This window comes from Camelus bactrianus, chromosome X (assembly GCF_048773025.1).
Source record: "Camelus bactrianus isolate YW-2024 breed Bactrian camel chromosome X, ASM4877302v1, whole genome shotgun sequence".
In the NCBI taxonomy this organism is placed as follows: Eukaryota; Metazoa; Chordata; class Mammalia; order Artiodactyla; family Camelidae; genus Camelus; species Camelus bactrianus.
The window spans coordinates 104,180,546-104,199,048 of record NC_133575.1 but is presented as its reverse complement, the minus strand read 5'-3'; the positions used below and the strand labels follow the sequence as shown (position 1 = coordinate 104,199,048).

At 37.0% G+C, this 18,503-nt stretch overlaps 1 protein-coding gene across 8 annotated transcripts in view; it reads right to left on the bottom strand.

The window, feature by feature from the left end:
* The window catches only part of INTS6L (integrator complex subunit 6 like), a 51,956-nt gene that overhangs the window by 12,894 nt on the left and 20,559 nt on the right, over nt 1-18,503 (bottom strand). For 6 of the 8 annotated variants that reach the window (XR_012504859.1, XM_045512855.2, XM_010950001.3 and 3 more), the window contains exons 3-10: nt 15,370-15,519; nt 14,466-14,555; nt 14,043-14,226; nt 13,630-13,758; nt 11,238-11,401; nt 8,930-9,082; nt 5,432-5,564; nt 135-229 (exon numbers count right to left, since the gene is read on the bottom strand). Coding sequence is in view for 7 of the 8 variants with exons in the window: in XM_045512855.2 (XP_045368811.2) it covers nt 135-229; nt 5,432-5,564; nt 8,930-9,082; nt 11,238-11,401; nt 13,630-13,758; nt 14,043-14,226; nt 14,466-14,555; nt 15,370-15,519 (1,098 nt within the window). In the remaining variant the exon portion in view is untranslated. The remainder of the gene's footprint in view (nt 1-134; nt 230-5,431; nt 5,565-8,929; nt 9,083-11,237; nt 11,402-13,629; nt 13,759-14,042; nt 14,227-14,465; nt 14,556-15,369; nt 15,520-18,503) is intronic. The other 2 variants (XM_045512856.2, XM_045512858.2) reach the window with 2 other exon arrangements.

Genomic DNA, 18,503 nt, shown 5'->3' with positions numbered 1-18,503 from the left:
AGACAATGGCGACCCAGATTTATAAATTAAAAAAAAATATCTTATTTCAGGGGTAAAAGTCTTGGTTCATTGAAATTTCTTGTGATAAGAATCATCACTGATACAGTTAATAATATATACACATAAATACATACTAATAAGTAGTATGGAGGCAGAGTTTTTAAGTAGCTGTCAAAAGCCTGTCGCCACTTCAGATTTGGCTTAAGCTTGTGAACTTTAAACAAGTCATCTGCAAGAGAAAATCCAATAAAATATTACATTATTCCAGTCCTAAATTCCAAGCTCTAAATCAAGCAACCCACATCTATTTTATAAATTCCTAGAAATTTCTAGTTTCAATTACATTAGATGAACCTTTCATCAGAGTTTATTTGATTATCTTTTCTCATACTATGGACCAAAATTATATACAGTAGTTTTCTATAAAATGAAATAAATTCTCAAGGTACACATTCACCTTCCATTTGTGAAGCTACATAAAATATAATATTAAAATACTAACTCTGATCTATGTGAAATATTTTTCTGACCTCCTGCATATTGGTAACTTTAGTGTAGTAATTTTCACCTGAGGGGGAATCCATGGTCCCTGGTTGATGGAATATTTCTTTTATCTAAATAGAGAATGTTAAAACAACAACAAAACTAACTCATAGATACAGAGAACAGGTTGGTGGTCCCCAGACATCAACATGAACCTGCCACACTTACTATAAATATCAAAGATATTATAAATTCATCCTCTATATTGTTTCTTCAAGTTTTATTGGCTATTATCCAAAAAACAAGTGCTGTACTTCCAGGGACAAAACCATTCCTATGCCATATGCATAATTTCTCTAGAAATAGGGCTATTCTTTGAAATTCTGAATTACTTAAGAAAGGCAACCACATATTTTCTTCCTTTTACAGCTATAATAAATTATTCACTCCTACTGAAACTAATTTAAATGAATTTACAAAGTCATAAAATGTAGGTCTTTTGTTCTTTTATTACAGAGTAGAAGGAACAAAGAGAAAAAGATCTGAAGAGATTTCTGGCTCATTATAGCCTGCAGGTCCTTTAAAGACCATTCATATCTTGACAGAAAGGAATGAGAGACCGTGGAAATATCCTGTTATACCGTGTCTTTGCGTGAAGTCTGTGGGGAATTAGGCAGATTTTGGAAACTAACTGACAAATTTAAATACCACAAGACTGAAAAGACATTTAGATATAAATAGGTTATCTAATGAGAGTCAATAATAGTCGTAATATTTCTAACAATAGCAATTGCAATGATTCCACCCAGGAGCCAATTTAGTCTAATTAATTTCTTCTCAGATTTATTTTTTAACAGCGGTGAGAGGAAGAAAGAAAACCTTCCACAGTCTAGATTAAGGGTAGAGAGCAGTTAGGGTGACACTGCTTTAGTCACTATCTCTGTAGCTCAGAGAATGATTTCTATGATATTAGATTTCCATTCACATGGAGTCTCTAGGATGGTACAGTAAAGACATCATAAGTAATTAGCTCATCCACATCTGAAAGACAAGGAGATGAGAGTGTGGAATGAGGGTAAAATAACACTGCCAACACCTCAAAAACTACAGATATTTTCTTTTCTGGTTCCTTTCTGCCCATTTCCTGCTTCAAAAAGGAGGAAGGCAGGGGTTTGAATCTAAGCTCAGCCACATGCTATGTACTTAGCTCAGTGAGCTTTGAGAAATTACTTCACCTTTTCTGTGCCTTCATCTATAAAATGAGTTTAATGATAATTGCCTTACCACACAGGATTGTTCTGAGGAACTAGATCATGCAATGAAAACATTATATAAAATTTATAAATGGTGTAAATTGTGAAGCACCAGATATACAGCGATTAATACACATCAAATTATTCTCTTTTGATTATTCTCTTTTCCTCCTCTTGATAATAACTGGTCTTAATATGGAGCTGAACTTTATTCTTTACACAAATCCCTAGTTCCTAATTTTAAGAAAAGGTGATTGAAGGTGGTATGTTTTTAAAAAAAAGAAAAAAAGAAAAGTTGCTTCAAATGCCTTAATTTGTGTAGTTATTGACCCTTGATAGAAAAAAATAATAATTTCCTAATTTCCTGCTTGAGAGATAATCCTGCCAACTGCAATAATCTGGTTAGCACCCTGCTGACATGATTGTTATGGTAGCTCATTGATGCAATTAAACGTCACTTATCTACCCCAGGTAAATTTTAGTGCTTAAATAATTAATTTTGGGGGGTGTAGGTAATTAGGTTTATCTATTTATGTATTACTTTTGGTGGAGGTACCAGGGATCGAACCCACAGCCTCATGCATGCTAGGCATGCACTCTACCACTGATCTATACCCTCCCCCTCTAGTGCTTAAATAATTAAAATTAAATAATTTTTTTCAAACCAAACTGTATCTGGCTTTATTAAAGACACTTTTCATAAACAATCATGGTATTTCAGGCAGGCCATGAGCAGACAATTTTTAACAAACTTCCTTTTTCAATAGACTACCAAAATCAGAAAGCCACTATAAAACCCAATGAAGTCTTCATGTGATGCTCTGAACAGGGAAAGTTTAGAGTGATGGTTGACATTTCACACTTAGCATATTGTTTAACAACTTTTCACAAGCTGACCCTGACTTTTAGGAAATAGAAATCTGTTAACTACTTTTGACGGAAATTTTGAATTAATAAAGAAGAAACAGGGCTCACCTTTATGGACAGTTATTGTACAATGCAGTACTATAGTGATGTTCCAGAGATTATAAAGTATATGTTATTTAACTTGACTTTTTACTAAATGCCCTGCCTGTTAAAACTGCAAAACTGTCCTATATCTTTATATTATATCCTTAGTATGAAATTGCAGTGCCTTCAAGACCTATTAAGATAATATAGATATTAATAATGACAACAGTAATAATAATAATAATAATACTGATAGCATTATTGAGCACTTACTGTTTGCTAGGTGATTCCTATGCAATTTAACTGTATTAATTAATTTAATCCCAACTAAATCCTTTTGAGGTAGGTACTACCATTATCCCCACTTTACAGATGAAAGAGCTGAGGCACAGCGAGGTTAAGTATTTTTTCCAAGGTCACAAAGCTAGCAAACAGCAGAACCAGGATTTCTATCAGGGCAGCTAGGCCCTATAGTCCATACTCCTACTCACCATGAGGCTACACAATCCAGAAAGTGAGGCAATGGTGGAAATATTGAGAGTCTCATGCCAATTTATGTCGATTTCATTTCGATTCACAGGATTCAGGGGCCCAAGGACCTCTGGTCTCAAAGGGTGTGAAATCCTATGGTCCTTGGAAGACATGGGTTATAGAAAAGCCTAGACATGGATATTTGAAGCCAAAGAGTAGAATGTGAACTGGGTCAAGTATGGGATGGTCCTCAAGTGGATGTATGGGGTTAGAAAAGGGGGAGGAATAAAAGATACCTCTGGGGTTTCTGGTTCAGGATGTTTGCAAAGGGCTAGTGATGCTCTAGGCTGGGTTGCATTCTCAGTGTTGTAGGTTAAGGAGGACCAGGAACAAATGCCACACATGTTTCTCTGGCGACAGAAGACATTTCAGAGAGAAAGGAACTTGGCATTTGGGGACTAGAGTAATACAGACTAAGAGGTGACCAGAAAGACAGTGCCAGGATTTGACCTTACATAGTACTGGGGAGTCGGCCAGAGGAGTGTGAAAGGAAAGACTCATAACATAATACTGAAAATGTACATGTTTTAATTGAAAATCTCTCAGCATTCCAAGAACCAGGAAGCCCTCAAAACAAATTCAAAAAGACAATCAAGAGATGCCAACACTGAAATGATAGCAATGTTAAAATATCCAATAAAGGTTTAAAAGGAGCCATCATAAAAAATATTTCAACAAGCAATTATAAACAGGCTTGAAACAAATGAAAAAAGAGAAAGCCTCAGCAAAGAAAGAGAAATTAAGAAGCAGAAGATACAAAGAAGGAGCAAATGGAAATCTTAAAACTGAAAAATACAGTAGCCAAAATAAACAGCTCAAAAGCAGAATGGAGGGAAGGGCCAGAGGAAATCATCAGTGAACTGGAAAACAGAACCATAGAAATCACCCAATCTGAACAACAGAAAATAGACCCCCCCAAAATGACCAGATAATATGATCTGCAAAATTTTCCCCATTCCATAGGTTGCCTTTCACTCTGCATTGTATCCTTTGATGCACAAAAATCTTTAAGTTTGATGTAGTCCCGTGTGTTTATTTTCACTTCTGTTGTCTGTGCTTTTGGTATCACCTCTCTCTTATTATTCCTTACAACAGCATGTGAATCTATAATTATCTCAAAATAAAAAGTGTAGTTGAAAAATAATACTATTAACAGTCTAAGTGAAGTATAAACCTTTACTTTATAGTGAAAACTTGAGGTTATAAAGGTCTATTTAAGAAAATGGGGTAAATAAATCCACAAAATAATTTTTTATTGGTAGTCTTATTAATCTCAAAGACATAACCTATATTCTGTATCAGTGACTATATTTTTAGATTGGACTAAGAAATAAATTAGATAGGCTATGCAAAACAATCATGCTAATATATTTATGATGACCCACTTTTACACTTTCTAACTTACAACATTTAAAAGAATTGCTTTTTCAGTACATTTAATACATACAGTATTTATAGCACTAAAAATCTTATGCTTTTAATGTCTATGTTAAAACTTAGCAAAGATTTGATCATTTTATCAAAAATTAAGAAATCCCACCAACGAAAAATGTTCACAACTTTACAACTAGAAGGAGACCATGTGGCAATATATCACTCTAAACAGATGTGGCTCTTTAAATGAGAAAAAAAAAACTCTACACACATTTTCAGTGATGTCTGAGTAACAGCTTCTGGAGTTGTTTCTTTTAGAATTTTGCCATGGAAACCACAGCTTCTACAACTGCAGTTACTGTAGAATTCACTCTTGTACCTATTTGCTCTTCTTGCTACCCTGCCTAAAACAGATGCTTCAAGAGCATTTAACATTCTTTTGTGGAAGAACATAGTGCAAGCCAATAGCCCCACAGAAACCCTATTTTCTGAAGAAAATCATCAGATTCTTTAAGGGTTAACCCCAATCAACGGTATTTTTTTTTGGCCCAAACTCGTCTACCAAAAGCCAAGTGTGCTTAAAACCAGGTAGAAGAGGGGCAATGGCAGCCTAAGAATCACGCCCCAGAGGTTAAGAGTCTCTTCTGTTTGATGTAAAAACAACAAAAGGAAAATGAACAAAACAGAAAACAGTATGCAAATTCTATCCTCCCAATACAGCTTTTAGACTTTTATATATCCCGATATCCGTTACTCTGTACTGAAAATGCGTCATTCGTCGTTTATTTTTCTTTTTTGTTCTATTTTTAAGATGATTAAATGGCACATGCTTTACTTACCTAAAAGAGGAAGTAAAACTGGGTAGTTGTACGGCATCACAAAGAGGTTTACGCAAGTTAAAGTCGTACTGGCTTTTAAATAACCAAATGGATATCCAAGTTCATTGTATTTTCCACTGCTAGTAACAAATACCTGAGAAGACCATGAAGTAATGTACAATTGTGACAATAAGGATTTTATGTAAAACCAAACACAGCAACATTCCATACGCACATCAATGGCACAATTTGATTATAATTTAAAAATGGGAATAGTGCTTTCACTATGGTTATGTCAAAATGTATCATACTAAATAAGAATGTTCATAAATTGTGTTAAGTAATGAAGCTGTATTGTGCAGTAACCATTCAGAGACCACAGGCTGCATCGACAGTACCCAAATATTTACTTTGTTAGCACAATGGAAAATAAGACTGAAATACCACTAAGTGATACCAGCCATTAAAACAAAATGAATTCTCAAAAGAACAAGTGGTGACCAGAGAGGAGACTTTTAGGAAAATGGAACATGGCTCCACGCCTAAAGCATGCAATTATAAAAACAAAGCCCATTTAAAGGGTTATGCTAACACTCCTTATGTGCACTACTATTAAGTCTTGCTCTACTTCCCTTTGATGCCCCATTTCTCTATCCATTTATTCATTTTTCATCCAATAAATATTTATTGAGGAGCCTATTATAAGCCAGGCACTGGTGCTAATTATTTTGAGGCAATTATACTGAGCAAGGAGATGCTTTGCTTCCATCTGGAAGGCATTTTCTCTTGTAAATGACCCTGGTAGAGGAAACATTCAATAAAAATAAAAACATCTTATTCCTTATTGATATTTCTGATATATATATATATATTATATTATATTATATTATATTATATTATATTATATTATATTATATTATATTATATTATATTATCTGGTCTCATACACTTGATATGCTATTCTGGAGTCCTTTAGCTATCATGTTTTCTCTGTGTCCCATGTTCACTCTTTGGCCCAAGTCAGGACACCAGCATGTGTCTTTAGGGACCCAGTCCTTTACCTTTTCCAAAGTCTTTCAGCAGGATCATTTAAGACAAAAGTCAAATCTTGGTGGCGAACAGAGTCCACTTATTTTGCTAATTCTTAGTACCAGCAATGTAACTTACCAGTTCATTAAATTCTTGCTCTACTTAGCTATAACTAAGACTAAATCTTTCCTATGTAATCTATGACTCCACAAAACGAGTTGTGCTAAAACATGACTCATCTACTTGATTTCATGCCTTAACTGGAACCTTAGTGGAAACAGATAATTGTAGTAAAACATGCTGGATTTCCCCCTATTTCCTATGCGTGTATGATAGAAAAGGAGAAAAAATGATCATAAAGGATAAAAAAGTTACAGCTGGCAAGGATCAGAGCTGTAATTCCCATGAAAGGAAAGGTACTGTTTTTTTGTTCCTCTCTCACTCCCTTTCTCTTTCTTCCCTCCGTTCCTACCTTCATGCCTTCCTTCCTTCTATAAACCCATTGAGCTTTTCCAAATTCCTTTTCATCTGCAGTGTCATAGAATTTGGGGGTTCAAAGGGATCATTAGAGAACATCTAATCCAGAGAAACTGTCTGGTCCAAGACCACATAGTGGGTGGCAGAGCTAGGGTGGTTAGAATCCAGTCTCTATTATGATTTTGCCAAATTTCCTGGCTCCTGGTTCATCTTACTCTTTTTCACTCCCACTAATTCATCGCATTAAACTACTCTAAACCATAGTAACATAAGGTGCAGGAGAAAGGCATATGGCATATTTGAGGAGTGGTATAGGGAGTGAGGACAGGATTTCTTAAGTTCCTTTGGAGAAGATTTACAAGGAATGTGCTATATAGAAAAGAGGGTTTATTTTGGGGAAAAAGCATAATTTGTAATTTGATATGCTTTTATTGCAAAATCTTTTTCAATTCAAAAATTCAAGCCTCCTGTCTTGATTTTAAGTTAGCATTCTATTATCCATATCTCTACATTTCTAGTACATTTTTGGTGTATTTTATTGAAGTATAAACATACATTCAAAAAAGTGCATGAATTATAAGTATTCAGCTCAAAGAATGTTCAAAAAATGAAGGCACAGATGTCATCAGCACCCAGATCAAGAAATAGAACCTAACCAGAAACCCCCTCTTGTCTTTTTCTGGTCAGGATGCTGCACCCCCAAGAGAAACCGCTATCCTGACTCCTAACAGAGTAAGGCAGTTTTACTTCTTTGTGAATGTATATAAAGTTGAATCATATGATATGTAATCTGTTATACCTGGCTTATTTTGCTCCATATTATATTTATGAGATCATTCTGTTTCTTGCATTTTTACATCCTTGCTTTATGTTTGTTCCTTTTTTTTCTCTACTCAATTTTTTTGAGAATTCAAGTAGCTTAAAGACAACTAGTAGCAATGATTTCCCATTTTCAGATGAAACAGACAGCAGTCTGAAAGTGTTCATTGCATAAGTAGAACCTAACAATTACTGATTGCTATATGGTGCTGTAGTTTAGAAACAGAACAAACATCCTTACAGTGTAGGACTTATTATATCCAAATAAAAATGCTGTGACTGCCACGTCTGGATTTTTATGAATTAAAATCCAAAGGTGAGTCTATTAAAAAATCAGCGAGCCCTTCTGGCTGAAGGATAACACTCAGAAAACCAGTGTGTCTGCATTTGCCTGGGTATTTGCCTCATCCAAGTAAAATCCACACTACACACACCAATGTGGTTTGTACTACAGAAAGGAGAGTCTGACTACATTACACTAATACAGAAAGTAGTTTCAGGCTTATGGTTTTTTGTCAAAAATATCTTATACTTCCATTTGACTGTCCTTTATGATTGGATTACCACATTCTGTTGATTCTTATTTTGTGGTTGGCTTTATTCCTTTGATAACCATGTTAAGTTTAAAAAGCTAAAGCTCTTATCTGTTCTTACAAACAATGATCAGTACATATATGTAAACTTTAAAAATGTGCAGTATACTGTATATATGTATTTACATGCAATATAATGTATATATGCAGTCAAACTGAAATAATTATACCTAATAAAACTGAAAAAGAAAAAACAGAAAAAGAAAAGAAAGAAAAAAATATCTTGTACTTCCAATCTGTCAAGTTCATAATAAGGGCTGAGAACATTGTTTCAGCTGTAGAAGCCACAGCTGAATAGAAGAATTACATCCTTTAGAGGTTAGGGATTCTTAATCTGGCGTCCTTGGATAGGCTTCAGGGGAGTCCTCCGAATCCTCAGATACATAGGTTTCATCATATTATACTGGCAACGTACAGTAGGCTAGTGATTCATATCAGTCTGAAATTATTTGCTTGGCCTTGTTGCTTATTTGATAGCACTTGTGAGAAACAATATTAACAGACTCAGCCCAACTATTCCCAGATTAACCTTTGAAACTTAAAACAATTCCCAGATCTCAGAGTGGTTACAGACATTCAGCTCACAAGAAAGAATAAGTACCTGCCAGCAGGTATGGGGAGACTTTCGTTCCAGGATGTACTGAGTTAAGGGTGATGGTTCAAGCTCGTATTTGTCAAAGGGAAGTTTGTCTATTACCATTGGCTCACAATCTACACAGGAGAACCTCACAACAGGATGAGATGTTCGTGGAGGCTAAAAAACAAGAGGAGAAAATATGGTCTGTTATCAAGACAGCTTACATTTATGACAATTCTGCAATCCTTTTGTTTTGTTACACCATCGCTGAAATACAGACTACTGTTTTGAGAAAGAGAGCTGCTGATCTCTGCGCATCACCAATGGCTACCATGCAGGGAGGGGACTCAGCTTTTTTCTCTTCACCATCTACTTGGCGCTGGGGAGACGAAAGATAAATTATAACATGCATAACTACAGTTTCAGCAAAGTGAAAAATAAAACTGCTTTGAATATGCTTAAGAAGTCATTATGAACCCTGAAATTCAGATCCACTTTGTGATGTCCAAGGACTATGTGCCCCTCACTCCTTTGTATCATGAGGTTACAGACATTCCAGACACTGCTTGGGAAGAAGAAATCCGTGAAGCTTTCTCATGAGGTCATGACAGAGCTAGAGCCACTAACAAGCAAGATGAAAAACTGTAAGGGTGTGAAAAAGGCAAGATAGCGACTGACAGTGAGCCCGTCAGAACTCCCGGGCCTGGTTAAAATTTTCTTTGCAGATGAATTTTTACAGCATTTCTCACACCCACAAGCTTCCTTGAACAGCTAGAGCTGGGGATGCTTTTGGCTGGGCTGAAAGGCCTATGCACCTAGGGTACCGGAGCAGATTGATGGAGCAGCCATTTTATTAACAGGTTTAGCCTGTGGTAATGGAGAGCGCCAGAGAGAGAGGAGACAGGACAGGTCCCTGGGTCAAGAGCCAGACATGGCCCTACCTACCTCTGCTGAGAGATCTGTATGGCTAATGTGAATATGACAAAACATCTCTGTTTCCTTTATGAAAGGGAAAAACGTGCTTATTCACCTTTATGATTTACAAACCTACAAGATGTTTCGGAAGCTGAGAGAACTAGCTCTCCAACATGCTTTTAAAGCTGCAGGAATGGTAACACAAGCTATGCATGAGTTACCTGGAATATCTTCCATTCCAGCTTTCCCTGATTTTAATTTTAATTAAACTGGTGAACTCTTTCTGGCTTATTATACTGAAATCTATAAAAAGACATGCGTGAAACCCATCACCAACAATGATGAAGTAAACTTAGAACTAAAACATTCACTCGGGTTTGAAGGGGCTGAGAGTAACTGAGCCCTGAGGTTCGACAAGTGTGACACCTTGGTGCCTGGAGGGACAGAGGAGGAGATGGACCCTCACCCCCAGCAGGGGCTGAGGATGGCTCTTCAGTCATACATTCTGGACTTTCATGGCCACTCCTGAATATAGTGCAGGAGCCTAAAAATAGTAATCCAGGAGAAAACACAGTTCATGTCAAAAATGCCTAAAACTTAAACTAGAGATTAACTGAACCAGGAAAACGCTAAACTGGAACAGCAGTGATCTTTTCGTGCCCCATCCTCCCCACGAGGATTACTCTGGCCCTTTTATATTGGCTGGGGCAAGGGAGGAAGATGAAAGGGAGAGCAGGTTTCATATGGTTTCTCTTATTGCTAGACTCCGCCCCTCCCCCCAGGCCAATTCATCTGGTGCTAGGAGCAACTACAAAATCAAACCCTCTTCTACCAAATGCAGTGAACAAAAAGACAAATCCTGGCTTAGAAATCATTTTTAAAATATTGCTAAATGACCCAGTATTGAAAGGTGCATTGCCAAGGAGCACAAGTCCACTGATTGTAAAAAGATGAAAAGGAGGCCCACGAAGTTCCACTTGGTGTCTAATGACTCCCTGAGAGGAAGGAGAATGACCTCTGCTTTGAATATGTTTCTAGAATGTATACAAGGTGCAAATGAAGTTCTAATTTCCTGAAGATGGACATGAAAATCAATGGCAGTGCTCTTTAGACATTGTATTTACCATGTAAATCAAGTCAGCTGCTCTGGAATAAAAACCAAGTCACAGATTGCAACAGCATCAAAAATAACAATGCTTTAACATCCAAAGAGGGCAGTTCAAGTAGCAGAAGCAACTGAAAGAAAGAATGGTAGAACAGAAAGGAAGTCCTCTGTTGCTTTTAAGTACAAGCTAGACTTCCCAGTAAGATTCAGAAGGCATGGCTTAAAAGCCTCCAAGCTATTTTAAAAGTTCTCTGTAATCAGTAAATTGAAAATCCAGAATGACATTTACCTTTTTTGTTTTATGACACTTACTAGTGAAGGTAAATTCTGATCTGGCCAAAAAGATTCTGGAATCGGCCAATGTCCAACAGGAACACCAGTCTTAGAGTTGGGTCGTACATAAATGAGCTTATGACAACTATGCCATGGTTGAGCAGCAAATGAATTACTTGGCCTGGATGAATCCATAAGTCCATCTAGAAGTTAAACAAAAGACAGACTAAGGCATGAATTTCTTTTTACAGCTGTTGATCTTGTACAAAATTTTCAGCTAAAAGCAAAGTACAAAACAAAACCAAAGCAGTGACTCATGAAAAATGGAAGGAATAAAACAGTGACTCTAGTAGGATTTCTGAATGTTCTTTCCAGCAACTCTTTTCATCATCTAATCCATCCCATCTAATCCAACATCCCACCCCCCTCATCCTTAACTACAACCAAAATATGTGGAAAACTGATATAAAGTTAGTTTCCAATTTTCTGAGATTTGGACACATAAATTAAACACACTAAACCACTATAGTTATTTTTCCAAATTAGGCAAATGAAATTGTTCATCCCCTGGTATAGTTCTACATTTTTGGAATTTGACAAAATAGGTCATAAATTCCATTTCGATTTTCTATTTCCAATTAGATGGGAAAAAAAGTATTCTTTACTAAACAGACCCAATGACCACAAAGACAAATTCACTCAAAGGTAGAGGAATGCTGACAATACAATCTATGTATGTAGCTGGGGACGGAACACAGCAAATGCATCAAGTTTGAGTGGACCAATTCATTATAGTTCCCCATTCACCATTAAAATTCCATGGATACTGGGCTTTGTATAATGCTGAATAATATATCCTGAATGCAGTTTAATTATTTAAATTAGCATATTTCATTTGCCCCCCAGAACAGGGTAAGGCAAAGTTACATAACTTTCAATGTGATGATTCATTAGTCTAAATTATATTTGTAAAAGATGTGTGTTAATGAATCATCTCATGTTTCTTCTTAAATTACATATCATTTGATTTACTTATTTAAGCATTACTTTAAACAAGTAATTACCTTAGACCAGGAGATTTACTGAGGTCCATGGGGCTCTAGAGAATATATGTAATGGCTTCAGGGGATTAAGAGACCCCTCCCTCTGAAGCTGAGCACACAATTCTGGGGATGTGCATTTTTCTGACGAGTGCGTTCTTAGCTTTGATCAGAATCTCAAAGGTTAAGAACTCTTGGACAAAGGAGAAGTGAAGCTAGAAAGAATATCTGAGCTAGTTATGTGACCCCATCTAATTGGTTTTCAGTGTGAAAGTTCCCAGGTCATGTGAAGGTAATAAACACAAAATTATGGATTAAGCAGTCAGTCATTAGCAATATAATATGTCCTTCCTTTACAATTAATTTACTTTAAAATAGGCTGTGAGGCCTCAGTCTTCTATGGCAGGTGTTTTTAAATTGGAGTCCAAGAATCCCTGAAATTAAATACAAAATTATGTTGTGTGTATGTGTTGCCATTTTTCTAGGGAGAAGGGTCTCTATTTTTCCAATAGCTTCTCAAAGGATTCTGGGAACTAAAAAGGTCAGGAACCACAGGATCCACCGCTTCAGCAAGAAATGTGTGTCTTTCTACCCTTTTACACTTACCCCCTTTGCTTCTCCAGGCAGCTACCACTAATTGTAGTCACAGTGAGTAAAATGCATGGATTAGATCAGACAAGCAGCATGGTAACGACGGAGGCTAGGCACACATGTGTATGTATGTGTGTGAACTGACAGGAATGCGGAGAAGTGATGGCCTAGAATGCTGCTCTGAGGAAGCCTTGCAATGCGGGTAGGATTCCCTTTCCGGATACAAAAGTAGCTCTGCTGTCAGATTTTGAGATGTTGAACTTTCTGGAAAATTTCATTTGAAGAGAAAATTTAAAATTTAAAAGTGGCCAGGAAAATACTGGTGTAGGATCTTTTAGAATATGAGCAGTTCCTGGATAAACATTCACAATCTCTTGCTGATGTATGGTAACAAACGCAGATTTCCTAAAGATAGCTTGGCACATTTGGCGCTCACAAGACCAAAACCAGATGGCTCGTTAAGAGGCACTCCATATAGTGAATCTCCATATATTTCATGAATAGAGAGGTGAAGAATTCAGTGTCATCCCAAGACTGGGACCAGAAATATGAAGTGAGTAGGGAAAAGGAAGAATTTTCTTAGGAAGACTTGACATTGAATTAAAGTTAGAAATTGGCCACCTGAAACATATACATAGGCAATGACCGACTGGCAGTTGTTTGGATAGATGTCTGTAAGCACTTGAATGCATGTGGAGAGTGAAGATGGTATCCATTGTGATGAGTTTAATGTCTTCCCACTCTCAGATCACTCTCCTATATAACACTTTAAGGTTAAAATAAAAAGTTGTCTACTGTACCTTCTCCAATAGGAAGCGGATCTGGTCCTGTTTTTTCAAAGTTAATAACTACACCACTCTGAACTTTTTGAACTAAAGATTCTAAACATTGATTCAACATTCTTTGTGTTCTAACACAGTAGGAGCGACCTGTACCAGAACAAAAAAAAACAAAACAAAACAAAACAACAACAACAACAAATAGTCCAAGTTTGATCAAATAAAATACTACTTAACAATACAAGCATTTGAAATCCTAAACTATAACCTGAAATAATCAAAACTACATGGGCAGCAAACATCACACTAATGATGAGCTTCAGCCTCAGAGCTTTAAGATTCTGAAGGAAAACGACACTGGATATGGCATTTAAGGAAAACGATACTCTGCTGCTCGGAATTCTCCCTTTAGAAGTAGTAAATATGGCCAATACCTCCTGTGACTTCGCACATCTGTGTGATGGCAGATTCATCAGTTGGTACACTCCCTAGCTGCTCTGGTTCAGTAGAAGCCAATCCAGGCAAACGCAACACCAGGGCAAATAACCTTTGATCCCAACGAAAAGGTTCTTTGGTTAGTTCACTTCCAGGCAGAGGAGAATTCAAAGGAAGGTGAAGCTGATAAAGCAAAATTAGAAAAGTTTCATCATAACCACCCATACAGAAATGAAGAAGGTTAAAGAGTTAAAGGGTTCGTTTTTCTTTGACATACTCAATAAAAATGAGGCCATCTTTCAAGGATTATCAAGATGGAAGATCTGATCAAACTTTTTCTTAACTGGAAATTTATGCCTCCCACAGAAATAACTACATGTTCTCTGCCATTTAAACGAAATTAAAAAAAAATGAAATCTCACCTCTTCTTGCACACCAGCAGTACTTGTTAACTTGTTTCCATCTGTGATGGTAATTAAAATAGACGGTTCTAAAAAAAATGGATTTCTCCCCTAAAATACATTTAGAAAGTATTAGAGCCATGTCAAGTAATAAAATTGAACTTCAGCTTTTACATTTGCCTTGCCAGTGATCTCTCAAGTGTGTGAGAAAATTTGCCTGGATAAATAAGAAGGAAAAGATTAGGGACTGAAGTGGGTGGGAATCAAAATAACAATCCCTGAAGAGGTAACATTCAGAATAAACTGAGGAAGTCTTATAATTCAGGAACTCCCCAAACTATAACATCCAAGTCCCTCTCTACATCTGCTTTCCAAATAATCATAAAAGAAAGATATAAAGAGATTATAATGACAGCATCACCCACACCTGTGAATCCATTCACCTGAGTCAAAACCCTGGCACAGAGAGGGGGACATCAGTGACTAATGCTCTGCGACCTGGACAGTGACTCTGGCTATTGTGAGCAGAGTTTTTACGGTTAGAAAAGTGCAATGGTAGCAGCAGCAAATGCTATTCTGCCTTCCTCTTACTCTAGCCCGTTTTCATTGAATTGGGAGGGATGAGGGAGTTAAGGGCTCTGAAAGTTTCTCTTCAATTGTCTTGTTCTAATATTTCTCAGCAATTTATTCATCCCATTATACCTGATGTTCTGGTGGGTTAGGCAATTTTAACTATTTTATGGTCAAGCCACATAAAAGACACCCCCCAAAAGGATTTTTGATAAAGTATGTATTTAAAAGATACATGGCGCTCATTTTGGAACTTATGAAAAGTAGCAGAAAACTTGGTAACCATGCCCAATTTCCAATTCTTACCCCAAGTCACCAAAATAAATTAGCTGTACTCACTCAAAATTTTTTTTACCTGTCCATAATTGTCTATTCCAGATATTAATCTATTGAGATTTAACAAATCAAATGAGGATCTTAGAGCCTGACCAAGAGTAGTCAGTCCAGAAGCCTGAAGATTTTTTAGTTCACTCATGAATGTTGCGTGATTTTCCTTCCAACCAGCCTGAAAATCAAACATTTACAAAGAAATTCCCAATTATACAATGAACAATATATGAAGTACAAACAACCACTAAATAGCAAGTATCAAACCTCTAATGAATTATAGTTCCTTAATCTAATTCTATTCTATATCTTGACTGATCAAGTGGAACTAAAGCAAGCAATTGGTTTCAGAAAGATCTGCCAGCATCAATGATCAAAAGCAAATACGCAAACAATGCATTCAGTCCATTATGGCTAGAGGGCTTTGGCTCAAGAAGTCTAGTTTTCTATTCAGGCTCAATCGAACCTATCAAAACACCTCAGTATTTACTTTAGTTTGACACTGATCATGAGCACGGAGAAAGGGGAAGAGGAAGGAGTAATTTTTTAATGTATTGTCCTTGATATAGACAACTAGCTATTGAGTGTCTGATCTACATGAAGTTTTCTAACCAAGATTCTTCCTCCCAAACAATATTTTCACTTTAAACAAGAGTAAAAGGGAAATTATAGGAATGGACCCAGACTATTTGGAGACAACCCTTCTGGCATCTTCAAGCATTCAGAAAGCCCTAAATCTAGAATAGAGGGGAAAGAAAAGAAACCAAAAAGTTTTGGCATAAAAGCAGCAATGCCTAGGCACCCCCAGCAGCTACGAACAGCAGCGGAGAACCAAAGACCCAAGGTCAACAGCCAACATGCTCTGATTGCATGGTTTGTAAAATAGAAGGAAAGGATCACGTTGATGGTCATCGATGGCTATAAAAACAAAGCAGCACCAAATGCCAAGAAGAGATGCCAAAAGAAGATGGCAGCTAACAGTAGGACACAGAGGGCTAGGCCAGCAAGGGAGAGAGTGGACAACACAGCTTGGCAACTTGGTGAGACAGACCACCATCTGAGTCTTGGTAGCCCTGAAGGGCAGCAGTGTAATATGCTGAAGGTCAAAGTCATGCCAACCAGACCAGTACAGATGGAGGTGGGAATCCAGCACAAATAATGCAGAGTTAACTAAATGACTTAAATTTCCTGTTTAGCTAAAGACTGTTATCCATACAAATATAGCAAACACTATCTTTTCTACCTTCACAGTCTCCTAAAGCAATCTGGGTCAGAATGACTGAGAGGCAGCAAAGGAGCTGATTGCTTGTACCCTACTATGAAGTATCTGTGTGACCTCGAGCAAATCTGTTGGCTCTTAGGACTTAAGTTTCATTATCTGAAAAAATGAAGAGGATTAGATAAACAGGGAAACTGTATAAGACTGTGCATGATACCACCCTGGAGAGCTGTTCACATTGTGTCCCATGAGAATGGTGCTCCCTAGGCTTGACTAGTACACAACCTCCATAACCATAAGAGGTGAAGGTGATCCTGGTGAAGATCCACTCCAGTCCAGTAGTCTGGCCTTCTGTGAAATTAAAAATGTGCTTTGTTTTTCCTAACACATCCTATAAATCAAGGAATCCAAAGGTAAAACCTTTCCATGTATTATTCCTTTGGCCAGACTATATATATGACTTTTAGTCACTGGGGAAAGTAGGACATGAGAATAATTCCTTGTGGCCCAAGAAAAATCTTATTGAATTAGACAAACTAAACTTTAGTTAGAAGGAAGGATTATGCTAGAGGTAACTCTAATTCAAAAAGATACATGCACCCCAGTGTTCATAGCAGCATTATTTACAATAGCCAAGACATGGAAATAACCTAAATGTCCATCGACAGATGACTGGATAAAGAAGTTGTGGTATATTTATACAATAGAATACTACTTAGCCATAAAAAGGAATAAAACAATGCCATTTGAAGCAACGTGGATGGACCTGGAGATTGTCATTCTAAGTGAAGTAAGCCAGAAAGAGAAAGAAAAATACCATATGGTATCATTTATATGTGGAACCTTAAAAAAAGGAACTTATTTACAAAACAGAAACAGACTCACAGACATAGAAAACAAACTTATGGTTACTGGTGAGGGGGAAGAGGGTGGGAAGAGATAAATTAGGAGTTAGAGATTTGCAGATACTAATGACTATATATAAAATAGATAAACAAGTTTCTTCTGTATAGCACAGGGAAATATATTCAATATCTTGTAATGAAAACGAATATATGTATCTATATGTATGACTGAACTATTATACTGTACCACAGAAATTGACACAACATTGTGAACGGACTATACTTCAACTTAAAAAAAAAAGAATTCACACGGATAAATAAATATTCTACGATAAAGATTTTTTTTTAAAGGAAGGATTATGATTTAAATTTTCCTCATCAAATACCTAGAAATATCAGGAGATGATTATAAATCACACAGAATTCAAAACTTAGTTTTCTTCTTTAGAGTAGAAGAGAAAGGCATACAGCTGGGAGGTTTAGCACCAATTCTTTATTTTATGGACCAACTCTGCTGTGCTGAGCGGAATGCTACAGGCTGGAGACATAGAGAGGAATTAGCCCTTGAGGAGTTCCTGCCGCAAAGGAATAAGGAATGAAGTTACAGAGACTGAAGAACAAATGTCCAAGCGTTAGGGAAGGCTTGTCACAGAAGATGGGGCACTTGAGGAAGTCTAATGGCATGAGGAGATCATGGGATCCCCACACTGATGTGAGGAGTGGAGAGGGCAGGCCAAAGGAAGAGAGCAGGGGGTTTACGAAAGGATAGGGCTTCCTGGAAAACCGCAAGTAATTTGATGATCATTGCTCTGGGTACATGGCAGGAGGCAAAGCTAATTAGTCGGGCTCTGACTGTAAAGTGCTTTGTACATTGTGCTCAGTAGTCTGGATTTTATCTACTGTCCCTGGGAATAACTTGAGGTTTTTAATTAGGGGAGTGGCATGATCCAATCTGTGTTTTAGCAAGAACATTCTGCTGGTGGGGTGGAGAATAAATTGTGGGGTGGAGGGGAAGCTGAAGCTGGAGGCAGGGAAACTGGTTTGGAGAATGTTGCAATAGCTTGTGAGAAAAGTGATGAAAGCCTGAGCAAGGACAGT